The 12,431-nt window shown below is 36.7% G+C and overlaps 1 protein-coding gene across 1 annotated transcript; it reads right to left on the reverse strand.

The window, feature by feature from the left end:
• Positions 1 to 1,434: 1,434 nt before the first annotated feature.
• Positions 1,435 to 3,452, reverse strand: LOC120633147. The gene has a single exon (XM_039903274.1). It carries the CDS (start codon positions 3,403 to 3,405, stop codon positions 1,603 to 1,605), a length of 1,803 nt encoding a protein of 600 aa, XP_039759208.1. The 5' UTR covers positions 3,406 to 3,452; the 3' UTR covers positions 1,435 to 1,602.
• Between the last annotated feature and the right edge of the window lie 8,979 nt (positions 3,453 to 12,431).

Raw genomic sequence — 12,431 nt, forward strand, 5'->3', positions numbered from 1 at the left:
TCTTTATAAACAAAAAGTGGACATAAACAGTCGACTTACAAGAAATGGTCATAAATTAGTGTCATCTGCATATAATCTGCGTAAGGTACAGGGGTCATTTGTGGGATTGAGTATACGCTTTTATAATATGATTCCTAAGCTGATTTTGGACCTGCCAATGCACAAGTTTAAAGAATTTGTTAAATCACATTTATTACAGCGAGGTTACTATACAATTGATGATTTTTTTAATGACAAGGTTGCTTGGAAGCATCCGACTCCTCTTTCAGCTCTCACAAGATAGAAAAATGAATGTTAAAATGCAAAATGTAAACTGTTGATGTTGGAAAAGAGCAACTGCTGAGTTTCTTGCCGGCTTCTTCTCGGTAGAATCTGCCTTCCGAACCGGTGGTAGATTCACTACAAACAGACAGACTTGACGTTTCAAAAGTGCTTATATTAGGCCTACTTTAAATAAATGAATTTGGAATTTTGAATTTTTTTGAATTTTACTCTAGTAATAAAGTTTTGTCGGAATTAAATTTATTTTTTATTAAACGCGCCAATCTCTGGCGATTGGAAAATATTTTATACCATTTAAAAAATTTAAGTGGTAAGGATATAAATAAGGTATGAAAGTTTATATGAAAGACCGTCGTTTTCTAAGTTATAATTGGATATCGAAGTATTCACAAATCGGTTAAATAGAGGATGAAAATAATATATATGTCGGAACGCGCTTAACTACGAAGTTATCTGTCCAATTTAAAAAATATTTTTGTAATCGATCTGTATCTCAATTGTAGAAGGCAGGCCAAGGACGAGTTATTCTTAACGGAATCAGAAGAATTAGCAAAAATTCTCTTTTATAAATATTGATCGTATCTTTATTTTGTTTCCATTTTCATACCTTTTATATAAGTAAACAAAGACGCACGCTCTAAACGCTAAAATATTCCGTCACCGTTTCCCCTTGGGTAATAAATAACAACAGCAAACAAAAAAAACGTTCATCTCAACCTAAAACAATTATTTCCAACTTGCTGCATTGGATACTAAGAACTGTAATAGCATTTCCGCGCTCGCTCGCTAAGCTGATTACTGGCGCAAAAACCCGCCATCCTATTATCCGAAAAGGCAGTGAAGCGAGGTGTTATGTCACTTAGAACTATTCGTTTTTTGTCTTAAACATTCATGGTCGCACACGTAGTTTACCAATTATACAGTTAGACAAAGGGATATCAGGTCAGAAAAATACATTAACCCGCCGCCAATGACGTGAAAAATATTACGCGGCCAATGACGTCGGGTCATCATTACCCGAACTTTAGACGGTAAATTTACAGTATCTTTAAATGAACTGATAATTTCTAGTAACCATTTTAGAAATTAAGGTTTTTTGAGTAAATGACAGAATAATAAAAAATGTATTAAATTTAACGACTTAAATATTTATTGACTTTTTAAAAAACGCATGCAAAATCAACCTGAAAAACATAACTTGCATAGTATGTTATTTTTTTATTATTAAACCTAAACATTATAAAGAACTAACAATTTTATATGCTAATACAGAGATCACAAAAAGTAAGTAAGTAAGTAAAAGTAAAAGTAAGTATAAAATCAGTCCTCCGATTCCTCATTTATGGACATGGAGTTGCTGCAATTTTCGCAGTATGAAATCAAATGTTCTGGGCAGATATAAATGTGGCAAGCATGACAAGTATGCGTTGTTTTTTTATCCTTTTTAGATGGGCATATCTGACATCTTCTACGTGCTCCTGGAATTTTCTGAGGTGGTTCTATGGTAGGTTCGTTAGTGAAATCTGCGATCCTTTTGCGTAATTGTCGAGGTAAATTCACATGTGCTCTTCGGATTTGTAAATGGTCCTGAATCAAACTGAGTGCCAAGTTTTTTATGAAATGTCGCCGTTTTATGCGTGTGTTATCATTGTTAGCCCGATATATTATATTTGCATTGATTCCTGAAATATTCAGCATTGCAAAGAATATCGTCAGCGGCCATCTCTTAGAGTTTCTGCTCACATTATATGTAGCACAAAGCTCGTCTGCTACGTCCACTCCGCTTTTGGTAGAGTTATAAAAAGTTATTACTTCAGGCTTCTGCTTCACACCTGTAGATTCATCGATTTTGTTATCATGGTGCAAGCTTGACATCAAAAGGACCACTTTGTTTTTCTTTGGGATGTGAGAGACCAGTGTAATATTTTTTTGAAATCCGAAAGTTGACGAGTGTAACTCTTTTCCGCGCGTCGTTATAAATCCAGGTGGAATTTGTTTTTTGTTCTTGCGTAAGGTACCGACTGAAGTCAACTTGTGTTCATTTAGTAGATGAGACACCAATTCGTAGCTAGTGAACCAATTATCAAAAGTAAGATTACGGTGAGTTTTGGAGACAGGTGACACAATACGATTCACCACGTCTAAGGGTTTGTTGCTAACAGAAAAGGGTCCGTCAGGCTGCTTACCAGCGTATATCTCCAGGTTGGTGATATAGAATACTTTGGAGTCCACTAAGGCAAATATCTTGATGCCATATTTAGCTGGTTTCGATGGTATATATTGCCGAAATTTGCAACGCCCTCTAAATGCCACTAACATTTCATCAATAGTGCAAGTTTCTCCCGGAGAGTACATTTTCTTACACTGCTCTACAAATTTTTCGAAAATTTCACGCACTGGTGCCAAATTATCAAGGTTTTGTCTTTCAGCGCGTGTAGACTTGTCATCAAATCGCAGAGAGCTTTGTATAAAGTAAAATCTTTGTACAGACATGGTAAGTCTAAAAACTTCAACACCAGAACCATCTGCTTGCCACAAATCCTCCAAATTCTGTCTATTAGAACGATAAAATCCGGCCATAAACAACAGCCCAATAAACGCTTTCAGTTCACTTATTTCCACTTCATTCATGTATCTACGTTGAGAAATATCTTCACACTGTGCTCTTCTTTCTTGTATATGCAAATTTGTATATTCTTGTATTTTATGCAGCATATCGTGAGTCAGGAATAAATTCCAGCATTCTTGCACAGTCTTGGCTTCTTGAGCAACTGATTTTACGCCAGGAGGCTCACATATAATATTTTCAGATCTTCTGCGTACATTCGGTCGTGGCGGTGCTTTTTGCCAAATAGTCCCGTCCCTTCCTTTGAAGTGTTGCCGTTGTCGATTTTGTAAGGTCAAAAGGTTGACATCATCTGAGTCCGCACCTGTGTCATCTGAGGACTCTGAGCCCGTATCTGTATTGTTAGCATCCTGTTCAGTATCGCTACTTTGGCTGCGTTCAGATACATGGTCATCCACTTCGACGTCTGAACCTGGATATGGATCACGATCATTTTCATCGGAGTCCGATTCTTCCAAAATCGCCAATATTCTCTCTGGATGATCCCTCAACGCCATTTTTGTCAAATATCTAAAAAACGTAAGAAAAATTAACAATAACTTAAAATAAAGAAATTTAAATATGTTACGAAAACACCACGCCAGCGATGACGCTGGGTCATACTTACCCGTTTCGCCGCAACACACGTGTATCTCGTTGCGCAGGCGGCGTCGCACTGAGTACCACACTGCTACAGGTAGAGGGGGGGTATATCTCCAGCTACACGAAAAGTCAATTACACCGCGAGTGTTGAAAATTTTTTACGAAGGTATACAATCACCTCGGGTCAATATGACCCAGCGTCATTGGCGCCGGGTTAATCAAAAGGTTTATACGACAATATCATATTTAAATGATTCAGAGGTTTGCAAATAATAGGTAGTCGAGGGAGGTAACAAGAACCAGAAATGTTTATACTTATTCATAGTAGATTCGTTGACATTTTCTCGATCAAGTGTATGATTTATGGGGCTGTGTATGAAATGGTCGTAATTAGTCGTATTCTGCAGTCACTTTATCTAACAACATAATAATTGGAATAGGATAAAATTATCTGAATGGTTATAATTTTCTTAATGCCTCGTCAATGCAAGGGTTACCATTTTCAACTACGGATCACGAGGTTCTGAATTCGATTTCGAGACGGACCAGGTTTCATAAGCATTGTATTCTCTGCTAAAAATTCTGAGAACAAACCCGCAGATATGGAATTTGCTGTGTCCACCCTCACTCGGTCTTGGTTATTATCACCTAAAAGTGATCATAGTCATTAAAGCCAAACAACCCGCATTGGAGCAGCGTAGTGTGTCTTTGCTCTAGAGCTCTCGCTTTTTTTAGAGAGCAGACCTGTGTAGTGGCACGCTAACAGGCTAGTGATGATAATCATATCAGTTTGTGAATAATATCCGTAGCGACGCACTGCGGCTTACTGTACGATTGTTGGACAGTGTGTCCAATTACAAACAATAAAATTAAATGCATATTTTCGTAGACGCAACTTACAGTGTGTTAACTAAATACTAAGAATAAAATTATAGAGTTAATGCTTAAATGAGTTTATTATTAGATTTTTACTTTGTAGTGTTTAAACCGACATAGTTCATTTGGTATACGTATACTATTACCGAAACATCTTCAGAACGAATCTTTAACGTTTGTTTTTTTTAATCTGTTATTTATCACTACAGTAAAGGATTCTTTGTCAGAAAGTGCCAAACTCAACTGTTGTAAGCCTAATTTAAAAACATATATATATCCTAGTTCTTGGGGAAAGTAGGTTACAATTAAAGATTGTTACAATTTTTACGTAGTCGTTTGTGGCTGAAGTCGCGGCAATCACTAGTAATATTTGATTTTATTGTCTTATGACAGGCTTTGGCCGTGGCTTGTTACGACAAAGATGAGCCCCTAAAGCGACTTTCCGGTCAGAGGTATGGGTTAAATACAAGTCCTACCCTTAACAGGCTAGCCCGCTAACGTCTTAGACTGCATCATTGACATTACCTACCAGCAGGTGAGATTGCAGCCCAAGGCTAACTTGTAGTGGAATAAAAATAAAAACAATATTGGTAAGGATATCATCGTCATCACCATGAATTCAACCAATTGACGTCCACTGCTGGACATAGGTGTTTTGTAGGGAATTCTACAATCCATGGTCTAGGGCTGCTTACCTCCAGCGGCTCCCAGCGACTCACCTGATATCGTCTCTCCACCACATTGGGGGACCTAATCTGTGTTTACCGGTGCGGGGTCGCCATTCCAGCACCTTAAGACCCCAACGTCCATCGGTTCTCAGAGCTATATGCACCGCCCGTTGTCACTTCAGCTACGCGACTCGCTGACCTATGTCGGTAACTCTAATTCTCGTACGGATTTCCTTATTTCTGATTCGTTCCCGTAGAGTTACTCCTAGAATAGGATAGGTAAGGATATAGTGATTTGAGAATATTATGTAATCTACGATATAAGTACTTCACATAACTATGTAAATATTATAGCACCTGAGCGGAATTATAACTAAAATTTATAATCCCACATGGCTTCTATGATTAAGTCCAAGGTATGTTAAAGATTATCTTAATTGATACGTTGATTTTATCGTTGCTATTTAAGCCGGCAAATTACTGCTGCGAAGTTAGTGAGAAGGCTAAAAGGGCAAAACCTTTTGAGATAATGGTGCCATCTCTTGTACGCAAGTCACTAAATTAAATGGACGAGTCTTAAAAATAGCGCAATCCTTGTTCATAGAGAACATTGTAAAAAGTACAAAACTCCTTCCACTAAATTAGGGGTTAATATATTTGTTTATTTTTTACAAAAGCCTCATCAATAGCCTATAAAAGTCCACTGCTTGACTAAGCCTCATCATCCCCATCAAATCAAACGATAGACGTCCACTGCTGGACATGGGTCTTTTGTAGGGAGTACCAAATTCCACGGTTTTGGGCCGCCAGACTAAGCCTTCGTGGAGGGTTTTCCCATAATCCCTTATTTGTATGATATATTCCCTTAGTCGCCTACGACACCCACGGGAAGAGAAGGGGTGCTGACAACTGTATAGAGATCTGCCGTAGCCACGGGGCAAGCTATCAGTCTATATCCATATAAATGGATATAAAGAATTAGACTCACCATATGCTCATAACACAAATGCTATTAGAGAAGGGCTGTTCGTGCGATATATAAAATGGGCCCAAGAGAGTCATTAAGGGATAAATTTAAAGAAGTTAAAATAATGACGATGCATAGTCAGTACATATATATTTTTATGGACATAAATGAAAATTTAATTTATGTCCATAAAAATATATCAAAATTTAAAAAGAAAATGCTTGGGTGTGAATTGCTCTAGCTTCATAGCTTAATATAAATTTACTGGGAGATGGTGATAACAAAAAAATAAATTTACCCGGCTAAGTTTGTTGTGGGCTCTTCTTAGACCAGGGCGCGTTGGGAATCTAGTTGGGAACTAGGCCTACTTGAAGTAGGCCTAGTTTATAAGAACTTTTGAAACGTCAAGTCAGTCTGTTTGTAGTGACTCTACCACCGGTACAGAAGGCAGATTCCACTGAAAAAAGCCGGCAAGAAATTCAGCAGATTGCTGCAGCAAATTTGCTTAACCGTATTTAAGATGTAGTGTAATATAAAGTATTCTATGGATCTCACAATCTTCGGATCTTTTTCTCTTCGAATTTTGTTCTTGATGGGATTTCTTTTCACGTCACTCGAGCAATCTTATGTTTCGGAACCCCGAACGAGTTTGAACTTAGTCGAGGAGGTACCATGTGAATTAAGGCGTTAAGTATTTTGAAAAGTTTATTATTTACTAGCAGTTTCCCGCATTATTCTTCAGCGTCTATTGCGGTTATTAACAAATCCTATGGGACCCGTTTATTTTTATGGGATACAAAATAAGCTTATGTTTCTTTCCGTCCAAACTCGGCCCACCGAAAATGAAGCAGAGCTCCTACCCACTGAGCTACTACCGCTTCTTATTATAATAATCATTAATAAATAATTCATATTATCACAATGTACCTACTTAGTGTTGCAGCGATGTAACAGATACGGCCATAGACAGAAACGGCTGGTGAAGAGTACGCAGGTATTTTTTAATTTTAAAGGAAGAATATTCATAAATTTCTCAATGAAAAGTTTGCATTACAACAGTCGGCTCCAATTTGCTCATATCTTATATCTTTAAACGAGCAATTCTTGTATATATTTATATATAAAAATATATATATACAAGAATTGCTCGTTTAATAAATATATATTATTGAAAATATATATAATTGTCGTATATAAATATATATTATTGAAATCTCGGAATTGGCTCCAACGATTTTCATGAATTGTAAGGGGTTGCGACTTGCGGGGGCGATATACCGATCTAGCTAGGATTCATTCATTTATATTGGAATCTCGGAATCATTTATATTGGACAAACGTCGACTCATTCGCGGAAGAAGTCGCGCGGGTCCGCTAGTATATAACTAACAAGATGGGTTACTGATTATTGCACTGTAAAATGTTTATCATTAGAACATAGCCACTTCTGTATCTTTACTAACTTGTTCTAGATACAATCAGCCTTCCAAATTCGTTTTAGAGTCACTGAAAACAGTCATTTGACGTTCACATAAATGCCTAAATAAATGTATTTTTAATACAAAACAAAACAAAATACAATAACTAATAAAAGATAATGATTAAACTGATTACTACCTTCCATGCTATTACAATTGAAATATTCATTACTGAAAAACAATTAAAGCGGATACGTAATCGCCAGATATTTAATTGCCATATTATTTCGCAATATCATCCGACACCGATGATATTTTCAACGAGAGATTTGCTGCTTTTGTATAGTTCATTTGTGAACTGCACCAGTAGAGTTGGAGATAAAATCTTTTTAATTCAAAATGCAGAATTCCTAAAAGCAATAATGCTTTGTAAGAGCGAAACGTAATAGTTATTTTTTCGATCTTTAAGCAAACACGTTAAAAAATTATAAATTGCGCCGTGCGTACAGATTTTATTTGTTTTCGCGGATTATACAAAAAAAAAAGTTTAATATTGGTCGGGGATTAGTTTCAAAACGATCAGCAGTTCACCGAAGAAAGAAATTATTATTTTTGTTATACGTGAGTCCACCAATCTGCACTGGACCAGCGTGGTGGACTACGGCCTTAACCCCTTCTCATTGTGAGAGGAGACGCGGGATCTGTAGTGGACCGGTAATTGGTGGCTGTGATGAGAAATACGTGAAAAACAAGTAATATCTGCTACATTTTATTCATCCTTTTTCTGATTCACTTCAAATTGACCTTCGTACTTATGTATACCATATATTTTAAACTACGGATAACATCATGAAGCGGTGATAGCCTAGTGGGAAGAAGCTCGACTTCATTTTCGAGGGGCCAGGTTCAAATCCCAGTACGCACCTCCAACTTTGCATTTTAAGTAATTAAAAATCACTTTCTTCAGCGGAGGAGGTAAACATCGTGAGGGAATCTCCATGCCTGAGAGTTCAACATAATGTTCTCAAAGGTTTGTGGAGTCCACCGATCCGCACTGAGCCAGCATGGTGGACTACGGCATTAACCCATTCTCATTGTGGGAGGAGACCCGTACCCTGTAGTGGATATGGTGTTCAAAGTCAAAGTCAAAGTCAAAAATATCTTTATTCAAGTAGGCCCACAGGTGGCACTTTTGATGCGTACATAAGAACCACACGGTAGTGAGATGATGGCGATAACCACATTCGTAAACTTAAAACTAACGCTACGAGGGTTCCAAACGCGTCCTGGTCTAAGAAGAAGCCCACAACAAACTTAGCCGGGTGTTTTTTTTTTGTTATCACCATCTCACAATGTCATTTTAAATTATTAGAAGAGCAATGTGGTTAGAGTAATAATTTACACCCAAGCTTTTTTATCGTTTACGTAGTCCTTTATACTGTAATAGGACTTTTCTATAAGCTTACGTTTAATACAAACTTTGAACTTTTTAAGAGACATCTCCAAGATGACAATTGGTAGTTTATTGTAGAATTGTATGCAATTTCCTTTAAACGAATTATGAATTTTATGTAACCTAGTATAAATGTTGATGATGATACCGTCATATTTTCTTATCTGACGGCATATAAGTAGAAAGAATCGGGTTCAATGCCCGGCGGTGACAATTTCGTAATATATGAATTTCTGGATTTATCTGTTCTGGTATAGTCGTCGAAGTGTGGCGACGGCAGATCAGAATACAGTTTTTTTTTTATTCAGCTAATCCACTACCATCGTAGTGGATTAACTACGCATCATAACTTACCACTGTAAATTCATAGTACAATTTCATCTGCATATAAAAGCATAATTACAAAAGTCTTTTGTTGCTCCGTTTCTACGTGAAACAAGGCAAAACCAACAAATATTTTACGCAGTTAATAATATAAGTAGAAACATTAATGAAAGTATGATGAAGAAATGTTACATTATTGCCGAATACCAATTTCGTTCGCAAACATAACTTTCGCCGAATAGTGGAATCAAATCGGATGGAAATTCAAATATTATGTTTTTGCACGTTTCGGAATATTACGATTTCCATGAGAATTAAAAAAGGAATTTATTTGCGGCATCACCCAATCTGCTACCCGAATGAAGTTTGTTTTACATCCATATTTATAAGAAACTTTATTAAAAGTGCAATACTGTTTACCTAATTGGTGTATTTTTTCTGTTATATATGTTGACGACGCAACGTTGAGCGCTTTTTATTTAAGTAGAAGGTCCCGAGTTTGATCCCCAGCAGAGGCAATTTGGGAATTTATAATTTCAGAATTTTCCCTGGTCTGGTCTGGTCTTGTGGGAGGCTTTAGTCGTGGCTAGTTGCCCCTACCGATAAAGACTAAAGGATTTAGTGTTCCAATGCGTTGTCGTGTGAAAACCTATTAGGGGTATAAGCACCATACTCCCAATCAGGTTAGCCCGCTACCATCTCAGACTGCAACATCACTTACCAGGTGAGGTTGCAGTCAAGGGCTAACTTGTAGTGGAATAAAAAATGTTCTGTCGTAAAACAGATAAATAATGATGCTTAAATTTTAACTAAAATAAACTCGTAACGTTACTCCCATTACAGTGTGTTAACAGATTCAACATTAATTGGTTTAACGCGGCCGCTCACCCGGGTTTGGAGAATGCGCTCAGCGGAGATTAGAACCGACTTCCCTAGACCGTAATCAATTGTGCTAAAGCGACTGTTAACCCGTAGTATAGTAGCTCTACGGATTAGCGAAAACTGTGTGGCCTAGTTAGTATACTGTGAGAGTATTTTATTTTTGTTTTATAGGGTTCTATGTTTTAACAAAAAGCCCTAATAGTTTTGTCATGCCAAACTCTCTCTCCGACAGATCTTTTATTGATAAACTTTATTTTTTGATTGACGGCCGATTGGGGCAGTTTGCAGCGACCCTGCTTTCTGAGTCCAAGCCCGTGGGTTCGATTCCCACTACTGGAAAATGTTTGTGTGATGAGCATGAATGTTTTCAGTGTCAGGGTGTTTTTCATAAAAAATTTCACCAGTCATTTTAGTACCCATGTCACAAGCTACGCTTACTTTGGGGCTAGATGGCGATGTGTGTATTGTCGTAGTATATTTATTTATTTATTTAAAGGCAAAGTTTATTACTAGTAGTAGAGCTTTGTGTGACAGACCTCGTCCATAGAAATACCAACGCTCAGAACCGGTTTCAATTTACCCGAAAATTTTGGTTACTAACCGGTTTATTTTAATATTCTGCGTTTTACCGGTTAAATAATTTAACGAACCGAAATGCTATAGGTTTACTTTCTGATTGAGCTAAAGATTTCATAACGTTTATTAAAAATATATTAACCGGTTATTGCAAAACGCGCTAGTCCCTTTGAAAAGTGCCCTACTTCGCTACAATAAACTACTTAATATTTGGGTGATTCAGGGTGATTTCTTAAAAACAAATTCAAATTTAAAATTGTTTTATTCATGTAGACCTTATCACAGGCACTTATGAAGCATTCATACATTTAACATGTTAACACTAATGTTAGTGATAGTGATAAGTGCTTGGAGGGTTCAAAACGCCCCCTGGTCTAAGAAGAGCCCACAACAAACTTAGCCAGGTTTTTTGACGTGACAACGTCTTATAATTCGATGGAGCCGGCTGCACGCACGAAAAAACATGACGCATGCGGCGTTACCTCGCTCTGAGGCGTTCCATTCAAGGCCTGAAGTGCAAGCGAGAGCGCGGAACGAGCGACAAAGAGGCACAGTCGGCCTCCGCGTTTGACATCTGTCTCTCTCCTACTTGAGTGAGCGATGCGTCCGCGTGGACAGCTTCTATACAATAATACATTTACATGTTTTCGGCAAGGATGAAGTGCAGTGAAAAGTGAATGTGGTGTCAATTGTTTAAAGCAATTATATAAATTTTTTCGAAAAATGCAACCATTCTATCAGTATTTTCTTACGACGTTGTCACGTTCAACTATCGTCAGTAAGCAGACTTTACAGACAACCAATTTTTTTTGGTATCACCTTTTCACAGTCGAGTTAATGTTTTAGCTATGATATTAGAGCAATTCAACCCAATATTTTTTATCATACATGTCATCCTTAATATTATAACAGGATTTTTCTATGAGCTTACGGTTTATATAAACTTTGAACTTATTGAGAGACATCTGAAGGATTTCATCTGGTAATGAAATACACTACTTATACACCCTACAGTATCTCGTAATTTGGTTACTCGTTGTATAGCAGTGCTATGTAGTTATTTATTTATATATAACAATTATCATTATAGTTATTTAATTAAATATAACAGAAAATTACACATTGATTTCCATGAAAAATGCTATCCTTGTAAACCAGTCAATTTAGTTTTGTGCAGCGGTTTGTGTGTACAATATAATTGAAACCATTGTAGACTTATAATATTTTAAGTTGCTGCTGTAGTACCGAAGTGTAATCGCACGTAAGATATCCGTCTAATCGAATAAAAGACGTTCAGGAAACAGATATTTAAAGAAACCTACTGCGACCTCGTTTTAAATTAAATCATATCATTTTAATTCAATCAGCTACGATTAAGTAATGGAAGGGCAATGCAAAAATGGTATCGGTATGTATTTAAAGATGTTTTACGCTAATTTATATATAGTTTAAGCCGATGGTTTCGTCTCTATAAGCTTCTGACTAGTAACCCTTATTAGGAAAAAATACATTATATATATTTTTTTTCTCAATTTTATGTACTTTTGTGTTGTGTATAATATAGCAGTGTATTCTTTGTTTTTAAACGTTTCAGCCGCCATACATAGAAACAATCTAATTTTGTTTTTATTATTTAGTTCATGGGTATTGATGTGAACTGCCAGTGGAAGAAAAAATAACTGTTAATAATATTGCCTTTTTGGTTTTTTTTTTTGGAAACTCGTTTCGGAAACCTTTTACGTATTACATAGTAACATAGTACCTATATCAGTTTCTG

This window comes from Pararge aegeria, chromosome 2, assembly GCF_905163445.1.
Source record: "Pararge aegeria chromosome 2, ilParAegt1.1, whole genome shotgun sequence".
NCBI classification, from domain to species: domain Eukaryota; kingdom Metazoa; phylum Arthropoda; class Insecta; order Lepidoptera; family Nymphalidae; genus Pararge; species Pararge aegeria.